The following is a 23,899-nucleotide window of genomic DNA, read 5'->3' as shown; positions in this document are numbered from 1 at the left end:
TGAGTCAGAATAATTGGTCCAATAGCGCGTTAATACCAAGCCAAGACCGGAGAAAAAGAGGGGGGAAAAAAAACTAAACAACAAAAACAACAACAAAAAAAAAAAAACAAGAACAAAGAAAGAAAGAATGAAGTGTTCTTGTAGCTTCTCTAACCAAAAGGTCAGAAATAGAGGGGTCAGCCATCGCTGTGAATCCTCTTCACTGTCACCTCAGTCCTGCCTCATTCTGTCAGGGCCCAGACCCCTCCAGTGGTTCCTGCTCCTCACTCTGCAGCTGTCATGATATTTACGCACCTCCTCAGACACAACACTACACACATTAGATTTACAGCATCACTCAAACAATGATGGGTGATAACCCCTATATGAAATATTGAAAAATGCCAGTATTATTTTCAGGTGGCCACAAACTGTGCCACATGTCATCTGCACAATGTACTAAAACAAACAAAAAACACAACAACAAATAACCCCAGAAGGGTTTTTCTTACTTACAAACATGTTTGGTCCCTCACAAAAGAGATTTTAGACTATAGTAAAATAAAATCACCAGCACAAAAATGATAAGAATCAAGACTACAAATAGCACTTCAAATGTTTCTGACATTTGTGTTTATCAAATGGTCAAAAATGAGAAAAATAACGATAAAAATGCAAAGATTAGGGTCAGATAATATCAGATAATGTCATAAAAACATCAACACTGAAGGTGGGTGTGCAGACAAATTAATTTGTATGAGGGCACTGATGTAAAAAGTCGAAACTATCGATGGACTGACTGAAAATAGTCAATAGCTATTAATCATAGTTAAAATAAATTACATGTAGTTGCTGTGCTCTGGGCTCCACAGTGCTTTATGTGTGTGAACCACCACTATCTGCTCTTCAAAGGGAAAAAAAGAACAGTAGAACATCACCAGCAGGAAACCCACTGAAAGTATGACACACCCAACTGCTTACTTAGGTATCTAATAAGCCTTTTTATTTTCAAGGACATGCACCCATACAGCACTGCTAAAAATGATAGATATAGATGGAATAGGTTGACCTTGAAAAAATGTGCCGCATAATATCCAGTTTTGTCACCCTTTCATTGAAAAACACATACATAATGGATGCTATCCAAAAGGTTACCTTGTGGAACATTTCCTATTTTTTCAGCACTGTGTTCTCAATATTTAATTTTTGTCTTTTTTTTAGCTGTTAGTTAAAAATGTTCATCCACAACCCAAATCTATTTTTTATTGTGTTTAAAATTTGTTTAAAAAAAATACTATTAATAAAGCAGTTACTCAGCAGTAACTACCACACAAGGTCCAATTTTGACAACAGAAAGAAAATAGTAGGGAAAGCAAAAAAAACCATTATAAAAAAAGAAAAAGTGCCATGTTTATTTCTGCTGCCATCTTTCAACAGCTTCATCCACATTCCTAACCACCTACCCAAATAAGGGTTACCAAAGGGTACACAACCACAAACTACTTGCATGCAATTTAGAATCACCAATAAACTCAACATGCATGGCTTAGGACTGTGGAGGAAACTGGAGTACATAAGCGAAAACTGTGCCGGTACAGGGAGAACATGCTAATTCAACACAGAAAGGCTCTGGCTGAACAGGAAGTAGAAATCCAGAACTTCCTTGCTGTGGTAAGCACTGCACTATTGTGCTGCCCAAACATAAAATTGTCATATTAAATAGAAAACAACAGTTTTTGTATAAAGTAGTGAATAGTATTTGGTTAACCCCTGGCCTTGCAACATGCCCCCAAGTTAGTCCCCATGGCATGCCACACCTTGCATGGAAGCTCTGTCGCCACTGGTGTGTGAACAGAGAGTGAAGATTACATTATTGTATTTTATTTATGTTTTACTTTATTTTCATTTACTGTAATGTGTTATATACTTCTGACAGGGCTCTGTAAGATTTTTTTTTTAAACAACTAAACAAAACAAAGCTGAATTACATATTTTTGGTATTTGTTTTTCATATGCAAGTAACATGCAAGTGATTTTCAAGGAGCAGGGGGTGTAATTATGTAGACCAGGCAGAAAAAGTGGCTTTTTATATCCTCACATTTTTAAACAGTTTAAACATTGACACAGGACATGTTCAGGCAATCAGGTAAGGTCTTTGTGGATGATGGTAATGTAACCGAATTCCCTGAGGACAACAGACCCATAGCTGAGCACCACAAGCAAAATTTGATCTCTGTTTGAACAAAGCCTGATTCAGGTGAGGGTTTTTCCACTGTGGAAAATGACGGCAATGGCTAGAAAGGCATGTTTGTAAGGCAGTGCTAATATTAGCAAGTCTTATCAGGACAAACTGCATAAGACTGGGGAAGTGACAAAAAGATATCACTGTGGATTCCCTGCCATCCCCCAGGAAGTTGGGGAAACTTAAACAAATTGGACTGGTGACCATCAAAATGACAGGGATATCACAGAGGCTTGTCAGGACCGCTCAATCTCACCCTGATGCTGACAAGAGATGATTGAGGCGGGTGTGGGAGTCCAATCCATTTCCTGTACATATATAGCAAAACTATCAAAACCGAGAGAGAAGTGGCACCTGTTGCCTGTGAAATATGTTCAATGAGCAAATGAAGTGAGTGCAGCAAAACCCATTTTGGCTGTTTCAATACTGAACTGAGTAAGAACTATAGCGGCATAGTTTGTTTAGCATCTGAAACAAGCCTTCAAACAAATTGCAATTGACAAGAGGTAGATCTAAGTTCATCTGATAACAGTTTCTTACTAAAAACAAAAAAAAAAAAGAAAGGAAAAAGAAAAAAAAAGAAATATAATTTCATATAAAACATAACAGTCAGCCATAGTAAATAACTACTAATGTAGGGTTTCAAACACTTTTTGGATTTATTATTGCATGACACAGGAGTCACTGCTGGACTGTAGATATTCTGCAAAAATCCCACAGAAGTGTGTCTCTGCCATGTTGGTCAAAAAATACACCGTCACTGCCTCCAGTGTTACTACTTACGTAGAAGTGCTTTAAGTGCACCAGTGAAAAATTCTCAATTTCGCTGATGGAGTTCATTTATGTAGTGCGATCAATGGCATCAATATCTCTGAGTCAAGTATTACACAATAGCTAATACTCCCAACACACACAAAGAAACAGCACATGCAATTATGCACCTTTAGCCCTGAAATGAAATCAAACTCACAGCAGCTCTACACCTGAACACCTAAATGCCAACAGATAAAGTAGAAGCACCATTTAGAACAAATTTCCTCAAATGTAATCCCAAGGCACTTTTGTCAGAAATGAACTTGGGCCCAACAGACTTAAGTCAGCAGGTGTGACTAATACTGGACAAAAATTAGTGTACCTGCTGGGGGCCCTCCCCGTTGACCATGGCTGGGGGTGGTGGTGAGGCCAGGATTGGGAGTTCAGGGCTGAGAAGCTGGCCAGACTCCAGAGGTGGCGTGTGGTCTGCCATGTCTCCCTCATTCACACCACTGAAGAGGTACTGCTGCAACAAAGACAGAGTGATCAATGGAAATGTACAAAGTGTACCAAAAAGGTTTATGACGTCAACATCTTAAGTCTTGGGAGTCATTCAGCCTGTGCTGAGAAATACATTTACCTATAATGTCTGCAGGCTGCAGCTTTTTTCTCCTCTCTGTCTGTACACACTATTAGTCCTTTTCCACTAGTACCTACTTGTCCTGGCTCAACTCAGCTTGACTGGGTTTTTGCGATCTTCCATTAAGTGGTAGTAACTGGTAACAAGTACTTTTTTAGTACCTACTTGGCTGGGTTTTCCGGGCAAGCTGAATTGATCGGAAGATGTGATGTCAACAGACTGCATGCCACCGTCAACGGCATCACTTGACGAGTCACGAAAGCAACTCCGTCACAGAAATCAAAACCGGCATTATGGATGCCCTATAAAGGAATCATGGTACCTTTATAAGCTACCATGATGCTTCACAATTTTGAGCTTGCAGAAAACGCATAGCAACTTTCTCAGAAGAAACAGTAGTAAGCATGAAGGACCAGGGTTGATCCTTCTGGGTCCCCACATTCATAAATTAGATCAAATTAAATCATCAGTCACCTTTTAAAAACTGTTATTAGTAGGGCTGGGCAATATGGCCTAAAATCCATATCACAGTATAATTTGAAGCATGTGCGGTAACGATATATATCGTGGTATATTATTTTCTTCTGTATAACGTATTTTACACACTATAAGGCACACTTAAAATCCTATAATTTTCTCAAAAATCGACAGTGCGCCTTATGTATGAATTCTGGTTATGCTTACTGACCTCAAACCGATTTTATGTAGTACATGGCGCGCAGAAATCTGTCACAAAATGTTTTAGTACGACTTTGGTAAGCTATGAAGGCGCACCGCTTGATGGATTGCCGGAGCATTACGGCTGCCGTAGTCAGGAGCCTTGCGAGTAATCTGGGTCCAAAACTCCGTCTGCTTCAGGTCGCAAAGTCAAACGAACACTGCAGCATCACTGAGAGTTAAAAACTGTCTAAATTCTTTCATTTTTAATAAAATGATCAGCGTTGCTGCTTTACCAGGTGTAACAATTAAGTTTAACATCCAGGCATCCATGAAAACAGAATTTATTAAATTCAACGGAGTTAGAAGTTAGCAGGAAGTTAGCTCGCTAGTTTCCACCTAAACATGATATGCCATGTTCTGACTGAGAGAATTCTGAAAAAATTAAAACATACAGCTCTGCTATCACTTCCAACATAAATGAAGACAGAAAACTAAACAGCAGTGGCTTTTGTAGGGTTACTGAAGTTGGACTAGCTGGTATATAATGATGTCCTACGTGATCACTAGCAAAACACCTATGTTAGCATAACATTAGCACAGTGAAGCTGAAGGATGGACGCTAATATTTTTCCACTCGATAAAAGTTAACATGAGGGTTTCTGGTGGTTAGGGACAAATGCAATTGCATGGCAGGATGCTGTAAACGGACCAAACTTCAGTCAGGAGAACAACTGGGATAATCCATCCACAATACGAGGTTAGTCATTAATATACTGCAACAACATGGGAATAAAGCAGCTGCGAGAGAATTCAGCATTAATGAATCAATGGTACGGAAGTGGAGGTAGCGCAGTTTTGGCTTTCCCCATATTCCAAAAGTGCTTCGTCTTTTTGCTATTACTGTCGCCTGGCATAATTTGCAGATGATGTTGTTTGCAGCCGCTGCAATGCTTTCGACCAAAACAGGCGCAGCTTGATGACACCATCAACATGCGCTATCGCCGTAGAGCGGTATAGTCAAAATCTCTACCGTTGACCAAATTTATATCGTTTCTACCGTATACCATTAATACCGCCCACCCCTAGTTATTAGATCAAACTAACTGAATTATGACAAGATTATCACTGATCATTTTGGGAGTTTCTAGTGACATGTTTGGTTTTTTGGTTTGGTTTTTTTTTTTTTTTTTTTAATACACAGGGGCTAAACTATGTTGGCCACAGTGTAAAAAACTTTCCACAACCAAGTTTAGCATCTACAGTTTACTCGGGATGACAATGATTTAAAAACAAACAAACAAACAAAAACAACAACACTACCTTGCAATGACAGAATTGGCTGTCTGGTCCAAAATGAAGAATATTCATTACTCTAATATTCTAATGTCATCCAATTTTGACAAGTCTAAACCCAAGACTAAATGCAGAGTAAAAAGTGCCATGCAGTTAAAAAGTTTTTAGAGTTTTTATTGTTTATTTCTCTTGATTAGAGAGTGTTCAATGATTCACAGTGAAACTGTATATACACACACACACACAAGGTTGGTGGTTCGATACCCACCTCCTCAAGTCTGCGTTCTATACATGCTCAACACCAAAGTGCTTAAAGTGCAAAGACCAAAATAGCTTTATAAATTATGTATGTGATGTTTAAACGTTGTCCTTAACAGTCTGTACCAGAAATTGTACTGGGTTAAGGAAATTACTGTTTTATTAAATGTACAATGCCTGTGATAATGCCTTTACTGATTCTAAGACGTTAGCTCTGTGACTGCTAGTGTTGGCACTGTTAATGGTAGCCATTCAGCAAACAAATAATCCGCCATGATGTTTTGTACAATTTGGTGCATGTTACAAAATGCCACACATTTCAGTGACATTTAAAAGTCAACTTGATTACTGGAAAATGTGACTAACAGTTTCAAATGACTTTTAAATACACACACAATCTTTGTATAGCCAATATTTGACCCTCATCCATTTCAATAGGCTGAATTTTGGCTGTTTACTGAGTACTTAATTACGTCACACTTAATAACTTCTAAATCAGATATCAGGAATATCTTTTGTGTGTGTGTGTGTGTTGACCTCTTACTATGCATTTAGCTAGAGTTTCATCTAGCTTTGTAAGATCCCAAAAGACGCGGGAATAAGTAGTAGGATTTAAGAGTGCAATAATGGACTGAAACAGAAGATGGCAGCACTGCATGTACAAGGATGCCAGCTGCCGTTAAACCCTGAAGAAGAAGAAGCAGTGTCCGGTATCGTAGCGGTGTCCAAATTCAGAAACCGCATTCTCCTGTGCCCGCATTTGTAGGCCGACTACGTTACAGCGACACGAGGAAGACTGTCCAAATTCGAAGACTCCGACAAATGCGGCCGACAAATGCGCCCTTCGTTTCCCCAGATTTGAAGGATGGGTCGGGTGTATACTTCGTGGCCCAACCTATCCCAGAACTCATAGCGCAACCCTGCTCAGTTTCCAACAATGGCGGCAGCTAGTTAGTGTTAATATTACTCTTATTATTCTTTCTGGGTCACAAAATAAACGTTTAACATATTTTCAGGCAAGAATGTAGCTGTGTAAACTTCAAATATCTGCTCAGTTTATCAAGACATATTATCACATATTTTCAAAAGCACGCCGATGTTTTCAGAGACGTCTGTTACCCACCAGCTCGATAGCTAGCCGGGGTTCAAGGCTCACTAGAGCCGGTGGGAACACCGGACTCCCGGCCAACCGTTTTCAAACCCACCGCCGTCTTTACTTAGATAACTTAAAAATGTTATTGTTTGTCTTTTTTCAGTATTTTATTTGTTCCTGAGTGAATCGGTTTGGCTGAGATTAAAGTTATAGTTTTTACACAGCTGAATAAACGTCAAGCAGACAACTTGATTATCAGAAGTGTGAGATGCTCGAGAATATACTCCGGTGTGCTGTTATATTTTAGATAGCAAGGAGCAGACGGCTGAGTTTATTAAACTCCACTGAAACAATCTGCAAATTTCATTAAAATTTAATAAACTATCATCTTGTCTTTATTTTTAGTTAGCACATACCTTAAACACTTAAAGCTGTAAGCTAATGATAGTTATATAAGAGCATATGCATGCTGGTGCAATAAGCTGTACATTTTAAGTCCAATGGATGCATGATCTGATTAGTCGACTAATCGCAAAAATAATCGGTGACTAGTCGACTATCAAAATAATCGTTTCTGGCAGCCCTAATAGTCATCCTTGAACCATTGGCTATAACAGGCAAATATTTGTAGGCTTCCAATGGGACCAGATTCACACGAGTAACACAAACGCATGCAGTTTATCTATGAATGCACCATAAAAGCACTTTGAGTGCTCAGTAATAACAGAAGTCTGGTATATAGGAGTCCGTTTATCAGTTACCTTTATCAAATATCAAACCAAAAGCCAAGATATACGCAAAAGCGGTACAGCTGTACTATAACACATAGTTTGTCAACACAAAGCAAAAAATAAATAAAAAAAAAATGTGCCAGGTACATTCTGAGGCCGTCACGTGTCATGTGTCACATGCCATTTTTCTCAGACGTTAAATACCTTAACTAGTTAAGAAAAGAAGGAAAGAGGCAAATTCAAAACAAACCTGATGAGCCTATGATTGAATTTAAAATCATTTGCATCACAATGTGAGAAGAAAGGACAATGGTATAATGTTTTGGACATGACTTATCATGTGACAGAAATCAACATTGAGATAAGACCAGGGCTGTAAAGGGTTTACACAGTGACTACGAGAGAGGAAAAAGAAACTGGATGATGGCATAGAGAAAAACCATTAATCTGTTCTTTCAAAGACTCCCTTCTCATCTGTCTCCTCCAGTATACTGCACTGGCAAACATCTTCTCACAAACCCCTTGCATAACAAATATACCTAAAAGCTGACCATTCAGTGATTAATTACTAAACTCTAACACTCAAAAAATGCATAATAAAGTTAGACCATGTCAGAGTTTCTAGGGAAAACAACAAAACAATACAGAACAAACAAACAAAACAAAAATATTTTTTATTCAACACTCCACTGACACGGGAGTAAAATACCAAAGTTACACACTGAGGACTTCCCAACTGTAAATAAATGTATACAATCGTTACATGGCTAATAAAATTCCTGTGAAAAGCAACAGAACAGCATGAAAGAAATATAACGTGTCCTTGAACTTAATTACTCTCTGGCGCATGCGTGCCTAAACCTCACTGTGATCTGGCTTATCTGTTCGCTTTAGTCCCTCCCCTCCTTAAGCCCAAACAACAAAGTCAGTTTACAGTGTTATGGTCAATGAACTAGGCCTGCAGAACCATTTATACAGCCATGAGAGATTGCCATGTGGTTAATTTTTGTAACACTAGCAGGCTTTAGATGAATGCCAGACTTGTGTGGCCCTGAGGCCTCCAAGCCAATCACTGCAATCAGCTGATAGGTTGTCTGGTAATTTTATTCTAGTTGTAAATTACTTGCCAAAACCACAGTGACAACAGCTACCTGAAGGTCAGTAAAATGAGAAGCAACTAAGGGAAATCCCTAATGACAGGCAATTCTTTATATTTCCTCTGACCACCCACCATTTACGCAGTTAAAGTCAAAATTTCTTTTTTTCCCCCTTGTATGGGAAAAGATGATCTGAAAGTTCATTACACATTTTCCAAATTTGATTGTGGTAAGTGGAACATTATGATTTTGATTATTAAACAGATGCAGTGACAGCAGTAACAGCAGTAACATATGAACAGATGTATATACTTCAGTCTTTTTGCTCCTCTTTCTTTAACAAAGTTATCTGAAACTTTCAGAACTATAGCCTATCAGTAGTCACCACCTACGACTAGAAAACAGCTGTAACTCCTGTTATAGTTGCGCTGCAAGAAATCTGTATCGAAATAACAACAGATAACAGATGTTACATCTGTTGTTGCCCTGATTGTGCCTCACATTTGTTTGTGGCTACAGAGCAGTTGACAAGGACACACCAGCTGTTTTTCAGTTGCAGTTTTAGAGAAAACGGGAAAACACCTTGAAGATTTGAAATAGCTTTTCAGTTTAATTATCAGCCACACAAAATTGTGGTAATGATAATTCTTGTCGTTGTCTAATAGCAGGTCACGCTCTAGTTTTTGCTCAACTGTAATGCGTAAATTTAACTGTAGCACTTAGACATATTTTCGTACCAGACATCTGCACACGGGGTAACAGCTGGTCATCCTTTGAAAGTATTTGACGTAGCAATGTCGTTGACACTCGTTTAACATTACCTGGCCTGTCAACTACACGCACGAGCTCCTTCTATTTTATGTCACAGTATCAGTTGGTATTCGTTGGTAATTTTTAGCTCCTTTAACAAGGTTAACTACCTCGCACCCGAGACTGTTTACTTTGGCTACAGGTGTGTGTGCTTAGCGTTATATCATAGCTAATAGTTATCTAACTGCAGCCTTATTGTAGCCAACGTAGTGGCAAACAATAACCTTACAGGTTAGTTCGACTTCCTTAAAATGATAGCGTCAATATGTTGTTCGCTGTAGCAAAACAAGACTTATTACCAAAAACGCAGCTAACGTTACTCACCCAGTCAGTTGGCACAGCAGCAGTCTTGCTCAACAAGCCGATGCACAGTGATGAGTCTTATGCAGCTCTTCCCCGAAATGTTTATCGTCAGCAAGCTTGGATGACCAGCAACTTTCTGCAGAACCTGAAGCTGATGATAACTTGCTAGCTACCCAGACAAACACAAGACAAGGCAAAGTGTGACATACTAGCGTAAGCTACCTAGCTAACAGTTAGCAAGATAGTATGCGGTCTTCTCATGAACGACGCAGGCTCGCGTTAACAGCACCTTAAAACGGTCGAAGTAGCTGGCGAGCGACTGTGACGATGCAAAATATCGATAACGTCTGTCTAACCCTCAGTTTTATCGAGATAACTTTCCATCCAACCCTGTTCCTCGCATAAAAAGCAGGAATGTCGCCATCGCTTACACGACTTAGTGCGCATGCGTATTCGGGCAATTCATCACGAATCCTAATTTACAAGATAGCAAAGATAAACGCTAAATAATGTTACTATATTTAATTTTGTTCTTGTTGTGAACCCGGTGAGTATCCGGTGCTGTTATGGTGAACTTCATTTGCCTACCTATTTTTTTCCATCACTTTAAGAAAGACCTTACGGTTGACGTGTCTGTGACCGGTTCGTCCAACCAAGTCAGTCGGGTGGGGGGTGGGGGGGAGCTAAGAATGCTACGTGGTCAGTCCAGGGACCACCTTGCTGTTCTCCATATAAGACTACACTGCTAATTCTACCTGGTTTGTAACCAGAAGAACACAGTTGTACTAAAAATTAACAAGCATGATTGAACTGCAGTATTTTACACATCAGAGAGCCAATACGGAATGTATGGAGAGAGAGAGAGAAAAAAAACAACCCTTTCAAATTTACACACTGAACGGCACAAGTGATGTCAAACCTACACAAGACACACGCAGACAAATTGAAATACAATATCGCTTTTAGCAGAAAGCAAGTGTGGATCACTGGTTCTTGTAAACCGTGCAGTGTTGGGTTTGTTATACGTTTTGAGTGAACACAAAGATATTTCTATATTATTTCTGTACTCCAAGAAAGCTTATTTCGAATATACACTGGTATATATCAAAGAGATGGTCGTTTTTCTGATTGTTTTGTGTTCTTTCTGTGTTATTGATTTTTTCCCCCTGGTTTGTTTTCTACTTGAAATTTACACCATTAGAAATTCATGTTGCCTGGAAACTGTAATATTCCCTTCATTCGCCTTCCAAATTTGATTTAATTAAAAAAATATCTATCTATCTGAAACCTTCTTTCATGTGCTAGTCCCTTCTGCATATTAAGTCTCAGACAGACAATTGCACAAACATCACAGACAATGTATCATACACAACCTAGTCCTAATGTAGCTACCTACATATGAAACTTCACTATACTATATATCAAATTCATATAGATGTTGCTGAAACAATGTACACACTCACCCTTCTTGCATAGGCGGTCTTTAAATCTTTGGCAAAAACATGTGCTATCCCATCCACTGATATACACCAAGATGGTTATCTATGACTCCACCTGCTGGACTTAATAAAGGAATGCCCCATTGTGTCTGCTATAGTTCTCAATAAAATATGCAGTGGAGAGTCATCTTCCCCAAAATTGATGAAATAAAGGTTAAAAAAAGATACCTTTCCAAAAATTTCTTTGACTCTTTAAGACAGACTGATTATACAGTAATCAGTGAAATATGCAGATTATAGTTGTGTCATTGCAGGCACTGAACGAAAGAATATAACCACCATTAACCCTCTATGGCATGAGTGAACAGCAAACACATCACATATTTTATTTTACACCGTGCATTTATTTTATGTATTTATTTTTTTAATGTAATAACATAAGACATGTAACTTGGGAAGCAGTGATAAGATTTCAGAAATGCACATAGACTTGTTGTCCAAATCTATACTCAAAAAGTTCACACTCAGCAAAGTTATATGCAAACACCTGCACACACTCGAAGATGAAGGGGCATATATTTTAAGACTTGAGAAGAAGTGCACGATGAAAAAGCAACATCAAGGACTGCAGCCGAACACAAAATATAATACAAAGTAATGAGAAACATAATGAGGAAGTAAATGTAAGAGGACAATGAAGAGGGAGCAAATTTACAAGGGCATCATTATGCAGTTGGACAACTTTTCTGGAGGCAGTAATTCTAAAGCAGTGGTTTTCAGCTCCCCGAGGACTTCTTGTTTTAGGTGCTCTCTTGTCTGATTCAAATGATCTGTTTGGGGTTTTTTTTCAGGCAGCTGCAGCATTTAATACTCATTTTATCAATTGAATCACATTTTTGGAGCGGAGATTGGGGGTCCTTATGAGAACCTTTGTGTTTTGAGAGTACAGAGTGATGGGATAATAAAATAATTCAAACCACGCAATAACATGAGCTTGTACTAACTTAAACAAAATGCACCTTTCATGGATCAAAAGGCCGTGATCAGTTGGTCAGTTAGGGTCACATATGTGATGTGTGTCGGCATGGAAGTGTGTGTATTTGTGTGTGTGTCAGGAGTCAGGTGTCATTCTGTTTACATTCTACTGTTTTGACTTAAAGGAAATTAGCTCTCCATTGATACTGAAACTGTGCCTGTAGTTGTAATGGTACAGGACGACTCAGCCAGAAATGTATCACCCACATCTGTTTCACACCAGCAATTGTTTCCTAAAGTTCCACACATAAATGATATTGGTATATCAACAACTCCTGAAAAGTAGGGTGAAATATTTTTCTATTAAATAAATAAATAAATACAATGTATGCCACAGATGTTTAAACAACACGCAAAAATATTCTCCATTAAACTTATAACCCATGCGACTTAAAGTCTTGGGTCGTTATGGTCTATTGACCAGTAATGTAACTTCACAAATAAAAGACTATTGGATTTATTTAATCTTGCATAATAGATTGTATTTCTATTGTAAAAGTAATATTGATAATATAACTATTATGCAATTTGCAACCTTTATTTTTTCTATGTTAAGCTGTAAACTGCTTAACAAAGCATTTAAATATTAAACAGTCTGTCACTAATTACTGTATAATACCAATTTAACCTTGAAGCTCCCAGGTCCGATTTTCAGTAAACGCACCAAGTGACTACAGGAAGTATGGTGTTGTGTGTGTATGTTTTTCAGGCGGTGGTGTAGCGATTAAAGCTAGCTACAACAAAGTGCAACCATAGCAGCTAACGTGAAGCTAGACCTACACCAGTTTGTCGGCATGACGTCCCCGGCAAAGTTATTTGAAAAATATGTTGGGTGACATGTTTTAGTGTCTTTTTTTTTTTTTAAATCAGAAAACGACCTCGCGGACTAAGCACTAGCTAGAAGGTAACGTCAACACTTGGAAGTACCAGCAACAACACCGCTCTTTACGCTAATTAGCTTGATAGTTTTTGTGGAATAATTTCAGGTAGTAGTTTCATTGCTGGCAGTTTATATATCAAAACCAACACACTTAGTTTTGCGGTGCTTGTTTGTGTTGTCTTTGGTGTCTGCTGATTTGACGTATGGGACATCTTACCAGCAGCAACAGCAGCTGGTGGTCATGGTGGTGTATGTGTGTGTTTAGGGAGGTGTTGTCTGGGTTCATGCAAAGTGCAACTTCATATTTCTGCAAAGCAATGCAACAACACTGTAAATTTGTCAGACGCGGCAATAAAAACAGGTTTGTGTGTTTGTTTGTTTTTGTGAATAAAAACTGAGCTGAAACATATTGTTAGCAATACAAGATAATTATCTTTTATAGGCCTTACAAATAATGATACACAGAAGATCAGACGAGTAGGTTTTACTGTTGATTGCAGTTTTCCATTTAACACACAGCCATAGACAGCTGTGTGGTTTGATAATAAAGAGTAATGGTGCAATCATTGAAACCGTTATATTTGAAATATTATGTTAGACTTTAGAGATGACATAATTTTGACTTTACTTTCTGTGGTAGTAAAGGTCACTGAACAGGTGTACACGTTTTAATCTGTCTGCCCATCTAAATCTGAATGCTGCTGGTCACTCAAGAGGGATGATAAAGGTGGAAATTTAATAATCTATTCTTTAACATATATGTATGCATTCCATGATACAGGGCAGAAAGTTCCTATTATCCAGTTTAATAACCATTTGAATACAATTAAACAACCAGACCATTTAACATGAAAACATACTCCTGCTTTTGTCTGTGTTTTTCAGTTCATCTAATCAACCTTTTCTTTATTCCGTAGTGAGTTAGATTCATATGCTTCTCCATGTTTTTTCCTTTTTTTCACAGCTGAGTAGTATGCTGGACGTGGGAAAGTGGCCAGTGTTTGCACTTCTTCCTCCTGAGGAACTCCGGCTTATCCGGCAGGCTTGTGTATTTGGCAGTGCCGCAAATGAAGCCCTCTATGTCACAGTTAATGATGAGGTAACATTTGGAGTTTAAGCAAGGTTGCCTTCCTGTTCTTCTTTACATGAAGCTGTCCTGCAGCACGCACAGATGTCATTCATTTTGCTGTATTGATTTTTGAGTAGTTCTTGTTTTGAAGTGGATATAAAAATGCTCCAGGCCTCTTGCTCTCTGCTTGATTTGAGGTGCAGTTCCAGGCACAGGGATAAGCAGATAGAATGAGGCTATCTTTAGCCATATGAGCTTAATGCCTGAGCCTTTGGAAAGGTGCAGTGCATGCCTAATCTTTCCACCCTTGCTTATTTGTTTGATGTTTTGGAACAGCCAACTGTACCGTTAAATTGTATTTTGGTGGATTTCACTTTAAATTATGCCGTACATCACATTCAGCAGTCCCAGTATGAGCATGCTTGCTGCCGATTTTTTTCAGTCATATTTTTAGAAAGACAGTGTCACAAATTATTATAGCCTGGTTTCAAGTGTAGTTAGTTAGTTTGTTTTAGTGTACCGGTGATCATAATTTGCAATTTGCCAGCTTAGACAGATTAGATTAAGACAACTTCACCATTTTGTGATATAAAAAAAATTGCACAATAAATATGATCGAGTAATTCTTATTTGTAAATGTATATATTTAAAAAAAGATGTAAAAACATTTTTTAATGTTTTTTCTTTGCAGGTCTTTGCTTTAGGGACCAACTGTAGCGGCTGTTTAGGGCTCGGAGATCTTCAAAGCACTATTGAGCCACGCAGGATTGATGTCTTGTGTGGAAAGAAGATTGTGTCTCTAAGCTATGGAACGGGGCCACATGTGGTTATCGCCACTGCAGGTAATGTAGCTCCAAAACCTTTTTTTCTGTGTGTGTCACCAAGGAGAAATTTCCTCAGGAAGCAGAGGAATAAGATCACAAGCAAATGAGTCCAAACATGCAAAATTCATATTTTATTTGATATTTTATTTTTATTTTGTGCCACAATTGGCTTCATATTGTATCTAGTTTTTTTTTTTTTTTTAAGTGTGATTCTTTTTGTTCAAAGTGGACTTCTTGGCCAAAATTTAGAGATGTGGTTGCATGCATACTTAAATTACGATTAAAAAATGCATTCAAACTGTTAAATTTCAAATACAAATTCAATTTTCACTAATTCCTGTTTGGAATATTAAATTAAAATGTCTGAGAGTTGCTTTCAATGTGATTATTGCATTCTTATTTATTTGGATAATTGATTGCACCTTTAACTTTGATTAAAGCAACATAAAGGTATCTGTTTTCCTGTAATATGTGGTAATGATTAACTAACTCCACATCATCTGAGGGAGGCCAGTCAGTTTGGAGTTTTTTTTGTTTTTTTATTTACATGTGGAAAAATCTTTGCTCAATTCCATTTACAGTAATTGAAGTTGCAAAAAAGTTAGCTATGGATATGTTCTTGTGTACTTCATTTATATTGAGTCAATACAACACTAAACTACATGAATCCAGGCATTTAATCAATATCTGTGATGTCTGATAAAAGTAGGGCTGCTTAACTTGCAGTATATCATGTGAAATAGACTGCTTCTTATCTTTTAATAAAATATTAACTTCTGTGACAACATCAATAAACTTGCACTTGTTGCTGTGTAGATGGAGAAGTGTATGCCTGGGGCCACAATGGCTACAGCCAACTCGGAAATGGCACCACCAACCATGGGCTGACCCCTGCCCTGGTGTCCACTAATCTCCTCAGCAAGAGAGTGACAGAAGTGGCCTGTGGCTCCCACCACACTATTGCCCTCACAACTGATGGAGAGGTAAATTTTCCTCTCCTTCCTTTGTTTCTCTTTAATCTGAGAATTTTTCTGGGTGGTGAGCATTCATCTTTGTGTTCAGGTGTACGCGTGGGGTTACAACAACTCTGGACAAGTTGGTTCAGGTTCTACTGCCAACCAGCCGACACCGCGTCGGGTCAGCAGCTGCCTGCAAAACAAGGTCGTGGTAAACATAGCCTGTGGTCAGCTCTGCTCTATGGCTGTACTGGACAATGGAGAGGTAACTGGTCACATCCATCTATACATGTTAACCATGATGAAGCAGCGAAAAACAAATTTGATTTCTAACAGTATCTGAAATGAATTTGTGTTTACACTCGATCTGAATGATGACAGATTGAAGAACGGTCCTGGAGTGTGAGTGGAGACAGTATAGTTTAAAAAAAAATGAACGTTCAGTCTCTGTCAGAAGACCTAAAATAGTATTGCATTTGTTTTTACACACAAAATCAGAATCTGAATTTCAGATTTAATTCAACAAAAAACCCAAGAATAAAAGTACTGTGATGTTCCGCACACTTATTGATAACGGGGTATGTGCATATCCCAAAATTGTCCGTTGTTTCCAGATCTATGGTTGGGGCTATAATTGCAATGGACAGCTAGGTTTGGGCAATAATGGAAATCAGCAGACACCATGCCGAATCGCTGCCCTCCAGGGTGTAAACATTGTACAGGTAAGAGCTTAAAGAGGGATAAATCTTAGAAAACATTGTTTTTCATCACTTATTTCTGTTAGCATGCAACTTAAATACCCTCTTTTTTCTTTTTTCTTTTCAAACACAGGTCGCTTGTGGATATGCACACACATTGGCACTGACAGATGAGGGATTTGTTTATGCTTGGGGAGCCAACTCATACGGGCAGTTGGGAACAGGCAATAAGAGTAACCAAGCGCTCCCCACTCCTATAAACACAGACAAGGAGAGGTTAGCACTTTGTTACTTTGTTCCCATTGTAAATTACCAGCAGTACTTTGCTACCATAATAGGTCACAGATCCCTAGAATAACCAAATGTCTCAAACTCTTACAAATTCTTACACTTGTGGTTTTATGCCACGCAGTAGTAAGGGACTGATTGTTGACTGTAAAAGAACTTTATTAGAGAAATGTTCACTTTTCATATGGGCCTTTTTCTGTCTTAAGTTCAAATGTATATCTAGATTTGTGATTTTTCTCGATAGGATAGTCGAAGTGGCTGCATGTCACACCAGTCACACGTCAGCAGCCAAGACACAGAGTGGACAAGTTCTGATGTGGGGTCAGTGTCGAGGTCAGGCTGTAGCCAGTCCCCATCTCACACATTTCAGCAGCACTGACGATGTGTTCGCTTGCTTTGCCACACCGGCAGTCACGTGGCACCTCCTCTCAGTAGGTAAGAGTTTTATAGGACCATAAGTTTTTTAGTTATTTGACGAACACGCAGAAATTCACAGTGAAATGCTTATGTACCTATCCAGCTGTACATAAAATAACAATTTTTTTCATTAGGATATTACCCAACATGATTGCCTAACGGTAAAAGTTTCTCCCCGTTATTTTTGTGGGAAGGGTGGTCTTAATGGCATCCATCTCTGTCGCCCATTTCAGCTGTTTCCTTGTGAGGTCAACTATTAGCTCCTTGGTCTTACAGACTTGCAGCTTAAGGTTTTTCTCCCTACACCAGTCACTTAGGTGGTTGATCGCTGACTGTCAAGCAGAGTTATCACTGTTTCGAGATCAAGTCCGCTACTGCTCTTTCGTCAGCGAAATTGGTGATGATTATGGGAACTTGACGAAGTGGCCACACAGTCGTAGGTGTAGAGGAAGTAGAGGAAAGGAGGAAGCAGATGACACTTTGTGGTTTACATGTACCACCTGTGGTTTGCCAGTCAGGAAATTAAGGATCCACTTGCACAGAGAGGAGTGCAGGCCAAGGTCACATAGTTTAATAGCCTGGAGAGTATTTGTAAAATTGAAAAAGAATCCCAAAAGTCAAACTTTTACAATAATTGAAGGATTTTTTATTAAATTTTTGACACTGACATTTACTTGTGTGTCTGGTTAGAGATAATTATGCAGTAGGCATTTATCAGTGTACCATAGGTACACATTCCTGCAAGTGGTCTAAGAAATAAACAGGAAACTCTGTTTGCACTTCATTTGTGACAAATGTTTATACAAACTCAACACAAACTGAAGAGCATTAACCTGTAACTGTGATAGCTTCATCTTTTTTGTTTACACCAGTTAGGAAAGCTAATGTGATGAGTCAGTTCTATCAGTATAGCTAAATTTAAATATTGACTTAGCATTTAGGTGGACATTTTTTTAATGTTGGTAATATTTTATTGTCACCTGTGGCCTTGTTTTGTTTTGGATAGCCTGGCTCTTAGCTTACACTAAGTCAGTATTACCCTCTGGGGGGGAGGGGTAAAGAAATATCTTTTCATTCCCTATATATAAATACCTTATATAACTGTCCTTTGAACTGAAATGTAAAGAGAAGTTGTTTAAATTTATGTTTAGCAAATTTATGTTTGTTTTTAAGAGCAAAAAAACCCCAAGACCAAATGATTGTCTTTAACAAAAAATAAAATAAATAATAATAATTTTATGTATTTTTTTTGCCAGACGGTGATGATTACCTCACAGTTGCCCAGTCTTTGAAGAAGGAGTTTGACAGTCCAGATATTTCTGATCTGAAGTTCTTGGTTGATGGAAAGTGCATCCATGTTCACAAAGCTCTGCTAAAAATCAGGTACAGAAAACAAGAACTTTCAGAGTCCTTTAGGTGATTCTTTTTTTTTTAAGGACAATGTAGACTCCTTAACCATGGAAGTCTGGAAAAGCTAATCCAGTCTTGTGGCATTTTGAGCAGCTGGTGTGTGACTGGAAGGGTGTAACATGTGGTGTATCGTTATCTTTGAGTGCACATAATGATCTGTGGAATGGAGACAGTGTCTGCAGCTCTTCCTTTCTATTGTTGGGCCACCACACTCTGACTGTTTAAGAAAATTATATATATGAATGCACAGTCTGCTTCTCTAACCTCTACTTTCATTTTGGTCACATGGGTGTATTTTTTAAAATCCAGACAACCAATTTAATCACTGCAGCAAAAACAATGAGCCATCTTTGTGTGTAAATATATATAACAAACACTTAATTTGTGCTGGTTTCCCTATATTCAAACTTCATATGCTAGACAGTGTTTCCTTATCTTCCTGTTAAAGTCATGGGGTAGCAAAGACAGGCCTATTGTTTCCCGTGTTTCTTTTTATAACCACACTTGAACACAGAGTATCTGCATTCCAGTCCCTTGCTCTTTTGCACCGTCAGTAGGAAGGAGCCAGACTGTCTGCAGCTTTAACCTTAGTCCACTGGCTCACACGAATATGCAACAGTGGAAACTGTCTGCTTGCACAAGATCACATGCAAATGATATGTTTAAGATGCATCAGAGAGTGAAGATTCAGTTGTTTGTTCAACCGTGTCCTGAGAAGCAATGGTAGAGGCACTGTTTTGAGCCATCAGAGATTAGCAGTGTGGAGAAAATTGAAGCAAAAAGACAAATGGTAATTAGTGGTAATTTATGCAGGAGCTCATAAGAAATAAAAGATATTGCACTTGGCCTGTATTAGTAGGCATAGTCAAAATCTGTTTAAAAAAACAAAACAAAAAAAACCCCCAACAATTTTTCTTCTATTCTTCTGTCCGTCTACCCTTGTAGTTGTTTTTAACTGGTGGGTATTTAGATTAGATGCTGTTGATCACTAACAGGCATGGTATAGTCTCTGAATGCGAGGCTCCATGCTGGTAACCACATGCCTACCAATTCTGTGACCATGTGGACTCACCCGCTAAGACATTAACTTGCAATGCACTAAACACACATGTACCCTTCTAGCAGAATTCAAGGAACTATCAATAAGTAATTTCCACAGCAGAGTATAACTGCCACTACAATGGAAAAACATGCTTCCATTGTAATGTATGATGGTATAAATTATTGGAAGTTGAAGCTGCTTTTTCTAGTTCAGTATGAAAATTGTTGTGGATTTTTTTTTAAACCTCCTTTTTTTAAGTTTCTTGCTAATTTCTTTTTTCATTTGGTAATGCAGTTTCCTGATGGCATAAGACTATATTTTGTCACCTTCACATGATAAAGTGTGATTGCCAATTAATTCAGTTGTTAGTTTGAGTTAAACGTGCTTTTGTCACAAGTCGTCTGCTGTCTTTCTCCCCAGGTGTGAGCATTTCCGAACACTGCTGAATGAAACTGACCAGGATGCTATAGAAATTCATCAGTTCTCTTACTTGGTGTACAGAGCCTTCTTGGAGTATCTCTACACTGACACTATAAACCTGCCACCAGAGGATGCTATTGGTAAGGATAGACATGGATCACAGTTCTTTACAGCCCAGGAAATCCTGCAACAAGTCAGTGCAGAAATCCTGAACATGATCACGTGTGTTTTTGTTTTTGTGTGTGCAGGGTTGCTTGACTTGGCCACGTTCTACCGAGAAACAAGACTGAAGAGGCTGTGCCAGGAAACGATCAAGAGAGGCATTTCTGAAGAAAACGCCATCACTCTGCTCTCTGCTGCTGTCAAGTATGAGGCGCGGGTAAGCTTATAGCCCCTGACACATAGTCAAAGCACTATGGTGGTGGAGGCGTGCACAGTAGCTAGTCAGTTATACTCCTCAGCACTGACCATACAGCCCTCTTCATTTTTAGGACCTGGAGGAATTCTGCTTCAAGTTTTGTGTCAACCACCTAACGGCTGTCACGCAGACCCAGGCCTTTGCAGACATGGATCACGACCTGCTCAAGAACTTCATTAGTAAAGCAAGTCGCTACGGGGCCTTCAAAAACTGACTACTGGGCCCCTGTTGTGATGTATTCAGCACATTAAAATTTAATCTCAGTGACGAGAGTCCATCCTAGACCAAAGTAAACAGCCAGCAGATCAGCGCCTCAAACACGTGGCACTAAGGATGTAAATACCAGAGAGGTAAATGGTTTAAGGCCCCACTCACCAAGTGATTCTTCTTTGTTACCGTTCTGAAACTAGCCCAAACATGGTGCTTGGTTGGAAGGTAAATACTGGTTTATGCCACTAGTCCTGTAACAAGCACACAATGCTGAGGCTGAATAAAAGGATGTGCCACAGTGGTCGCCTGTTTACCAAGACAGCCAGTACGTGGACATGTCACAGTAATCAGCTTGGACTGGATACCTGAAAATGCTGAACATACTAAACGTAATCTGTTGCGATAGAATTGTTTGATTTGGTATTTGAATCGTTTTTATCATGCTGCCCTTTTAACAGTTCCTAATGCAATCAGTATGTCGTAAGTTATCTGCGATCAGCATAGACAGGATCTAAAAATTAACCAAGTCAGCTATAAATGAACTCTTCACATTGTGCTGCGTTTCTTTGAAGCCTTCATTCTAAAATGTTCTGGATTTGGAGGCATTTTATGAGGGAAACACATGTAAAACTGCAACCTGTTTCCCCCCATTTGTTTTTGTTTTTATCTGCTTTATGATTATATTTGTTATGATTGCATAACATATTTTGCCACTTTTTTAAAGTTTCAGTTATTCTTCATTTCTTCATGTACCATCCAAACTTGTGGTCTGACATTTGTGTTCACTAACTTTTGCACTTTTTTGCTGTAGAAAGTTGTTTTTCCCACCATATGCTGACTGATAGGAAAAGGAGCAGTGAGTTACACATTTGGAAAACAGAGCATGCTATTGCATGTGTACTTGTACAGTTGTTCAGACTAACCCTCTCTATGCAGCTGGAAACAAAGTTTGACTTTCACAAACGTGTTGAGTCTTGTGTACACTGTACAGTAGATGCAGCTGATTTTTTACAGCTGCATTTCATTGTATGTTTACAGATTTTTTTTGTTAATTGTGTTTTGTTTTTGTTTTTTTAATTATTGCTATTCTTAACATATTGGCAGCAAGCTTCTGTTCCCTTTTTACAAGATTTTTGCTTTTTTAATATGCATCTCTGGATAGTAAATAGTTGTGCCAACTCACTTTGTTGGAGCTCAAGTCTCATAAAGGACCTCATGGTCTTTAAATGCAGTTACCAGATAATTACATCAGGAATTCCCAAATCTGCTTAAATGGATATAACTAAATGTGATCACTTAAACAAGCTGATTGGAATGTTTGTTTTTGTTTTCTTTTTTGGAACTTTTTGGTAATGTTTTTCATTTGTATGGAAAGCAATCTGCAACCTGCTGACTTTGGCACTAATGGGAATATAGGAAAATGGCAATTATAAATGCATATTAAAACAAATAATAACATATGTTGTTGAGGGTGTTCTTAAAAAGCTCTTGTCATGTTATTACCATGCAACTGCTTTAGAAACATTCGACATGAAGTAGTGTTTTTTTTTTTTTTTTTGTTTGTTTTTTTTGTTTCTTTGTTTTTTGGGGGTGAGAGTGAAATGCGTGGAAATGAAAGTCACGAATTTAAAAAATAAAACATGCGTTACTTCATGTAAAGTTGTAACATTGCAGGTGCCATTAACCAGTAAGTGGTAGCTATGATATCAACATTTTAAGACACGCACATGCAGTGAGCCAGTGAAACTGCACTGCATGTGCAGTTTGGCTCCTCATCTCCACCAAGAAGCGGAACAGGCTCATTTTCACTTCTTCCTGCAAGATTGAGAGTCTAACATCACATGTGTGCCTGCGTGTTTCCTGAAGGTATATCTTTAGTATCATATCATCAAGTGAGATTTCATATACCTTCCACAGAATAACAGGATGTGGTCAAAATTAAGATGCCAGACAAGTTGACAGAATCAAGTATAATAGAATTTGTTGATTTTTTACTTTGACACAACTCTGCCTGACAGAAAATGTGTTTAAGGACATGTTATGATGAAAGGCAGAGATTCCAGTTCACAGTTACTTGATCCCACCTGGTGGCCACTCCCAGAACAAAGGATGTTCAATTTATCTCCGCAGGGCTTTGAGGATCACTGTGATTGTCAGTATGACGATTATTTTGCGTCACGATCCTGCTGCCAAACCACTCAGGGAAATTCCAATATCTCATAGGTTCCATCCATGACATTTAAGTTGTGGAATTACTAAAAGGTACTTTTCTTTTTTCATGTGTGTGTATTTGTGTTGAATTAACTTTACACCTTCCAAAGAACGTGTACATCATGTACAATTACTCAACGTGGTTTTGCACAGAATGAGGAAGGACATGCAACAGCTAACAGTAACTGGCCCTCTGCCATGTACAAATCCTCCTTTACTGAGGATGCCATTTTAATTTCTGAATTATTTTGGCATAATATGACCCTCTGATTAGATGAATACCACATGGAATGAAGTGAAGAAAGAAAACATTTATATAAAAGCAAAAAGTGAAGGACCTCAAAATTGTGCTTTAGTAGATGCCTGCACTTAATATCATTTCCACTACTTACTTTCAGTAGTTCATAGTAAAGGGTAATCTACAGTTTGTTTACTTTTCCTCTTATAGTCTACTTGGGGCTAAAAATAAAGCAGTCTCTCCAGTGATGTATTTTGTAAATGGAATAAGCTGTTGGTTTGATAGAGCTCTTTAACTTGTTTGCTGTTTAATGTCACAGGGCTTCTTTTCAATATCAGTTTGTGGCTCTTTTGCGGTTGGTTCATCTACCCACTTTGTTTACGTCACAGTTATAAAATCACACACTTTTTGTACATCAACTCCTTGCTGCAGCAGAATGCTAGCACTTTCTGATAAGTCTTGTAACTTAGCATCAGGGAAACCTG

The 23,899-nt window shown here is 38.4% G+C and overlaps 2 protein-coding genes across 5 annotated transcripts in view; one reads left to right on the top strand and one right to left on the bottom strand.

Annotated features, from left to right (window-relative positions):
* fndc3a (fibronectin type III domain containing 3A) overlaps positions 1–10,355 on the bottom strand; it is a 46,556-nt gene extending 36,201 nt beyond the window's left edge. The window contains exons 1-3 of one of the 3 annotated variants that reach the window (XM_063492456.1): positions 10,149–10,354; positions 9,881–10,028; positions 3,357–3,497 (exon numbers count right to left, since the gene is read on the bottom strand). In XM_063492456.1, the coding sequence (XP_063348526.1) occupies positions 3,357–3,467 (111 nt within the window). In that variant the 5' untranslated portion in view covers positions 3,468–3,497; positions 9,881–10,028; positions 10,149–10,354. Of the gene's footprint in view, positions 1–3,356; positions 3,501–9,880 lie in introns of all 3 variants that reach the window. The other 2 variants (XM_063492458.1, XM_063492455.1) reach the window with 2 other exon arrangements.
* Positions 10,356–13,038: 2,683 nt separating this feature from the next.
* On the top strand, positions 13,039–22,423 carry rcbtb2 (regulator of chromosome condensation (RCC1) and BTB (POZ) domain containing protein 2). 2 transcript variants are annotated; one of them, XM_063493876.1, is made up of 12 exons: positions 13,039–13,237; positions 14,178–14,312; positions 14,974–15,124; positions 15,923–16,089; positions 16,169–16,327; positions 16,677–16,784; positions 16,894–17,036; positions 17,293–17,483; positions 18,722–18,848; positions 20,338–20,477; positions 20,586–20,716; positions 20,829–22,423. In XM_063493876.1, exons 2-12 carry the CDS (start codon positions 14,187–14,189, stop codon positions 20,967–20,969), a joined length of 1,584 nt encoding a protein of 527 aa, XP_063349946.1. In that variant the 5' UTR covers positions 13,039–13,237; positions 14,178–14,186; the 3' UTR covers positions 20,970–22,423. The 2 variants fall into 2 exon arrangements, with proteins under 2 accessions (XP_063349946.1, XP_063349948.1); XM_063493878.1 differs by lacking the exon at positions 13,039–13,237 and adding an exon at positions 13,276–13,574.
* The last annotated feature ends 1,476 nt before the right edge of the window (positions 22,424–23,899 follow it).

The sequence above is a fragment of the Pelmatolapia mariae genome, linkage group LG14, assembly GCF_036321145.2.
Source record: "Pelmatolapia mariae isolate MD_Pm_ZW linkage group LG14, Pm_UMD_F_2, whole genome shotgun sequence".
NCBI classification, from domain to species: Eukaryota; Metazoa; Chordata; class Actinopteri; order Cichliformes; family Cichlidae; genus Pelmatolapia; species Pelmatolapia mariae.
Note: the sequence above shows the minus strand (reverse complement) of the source record. Positions and strands in the feature narration are given on the sequence as shown.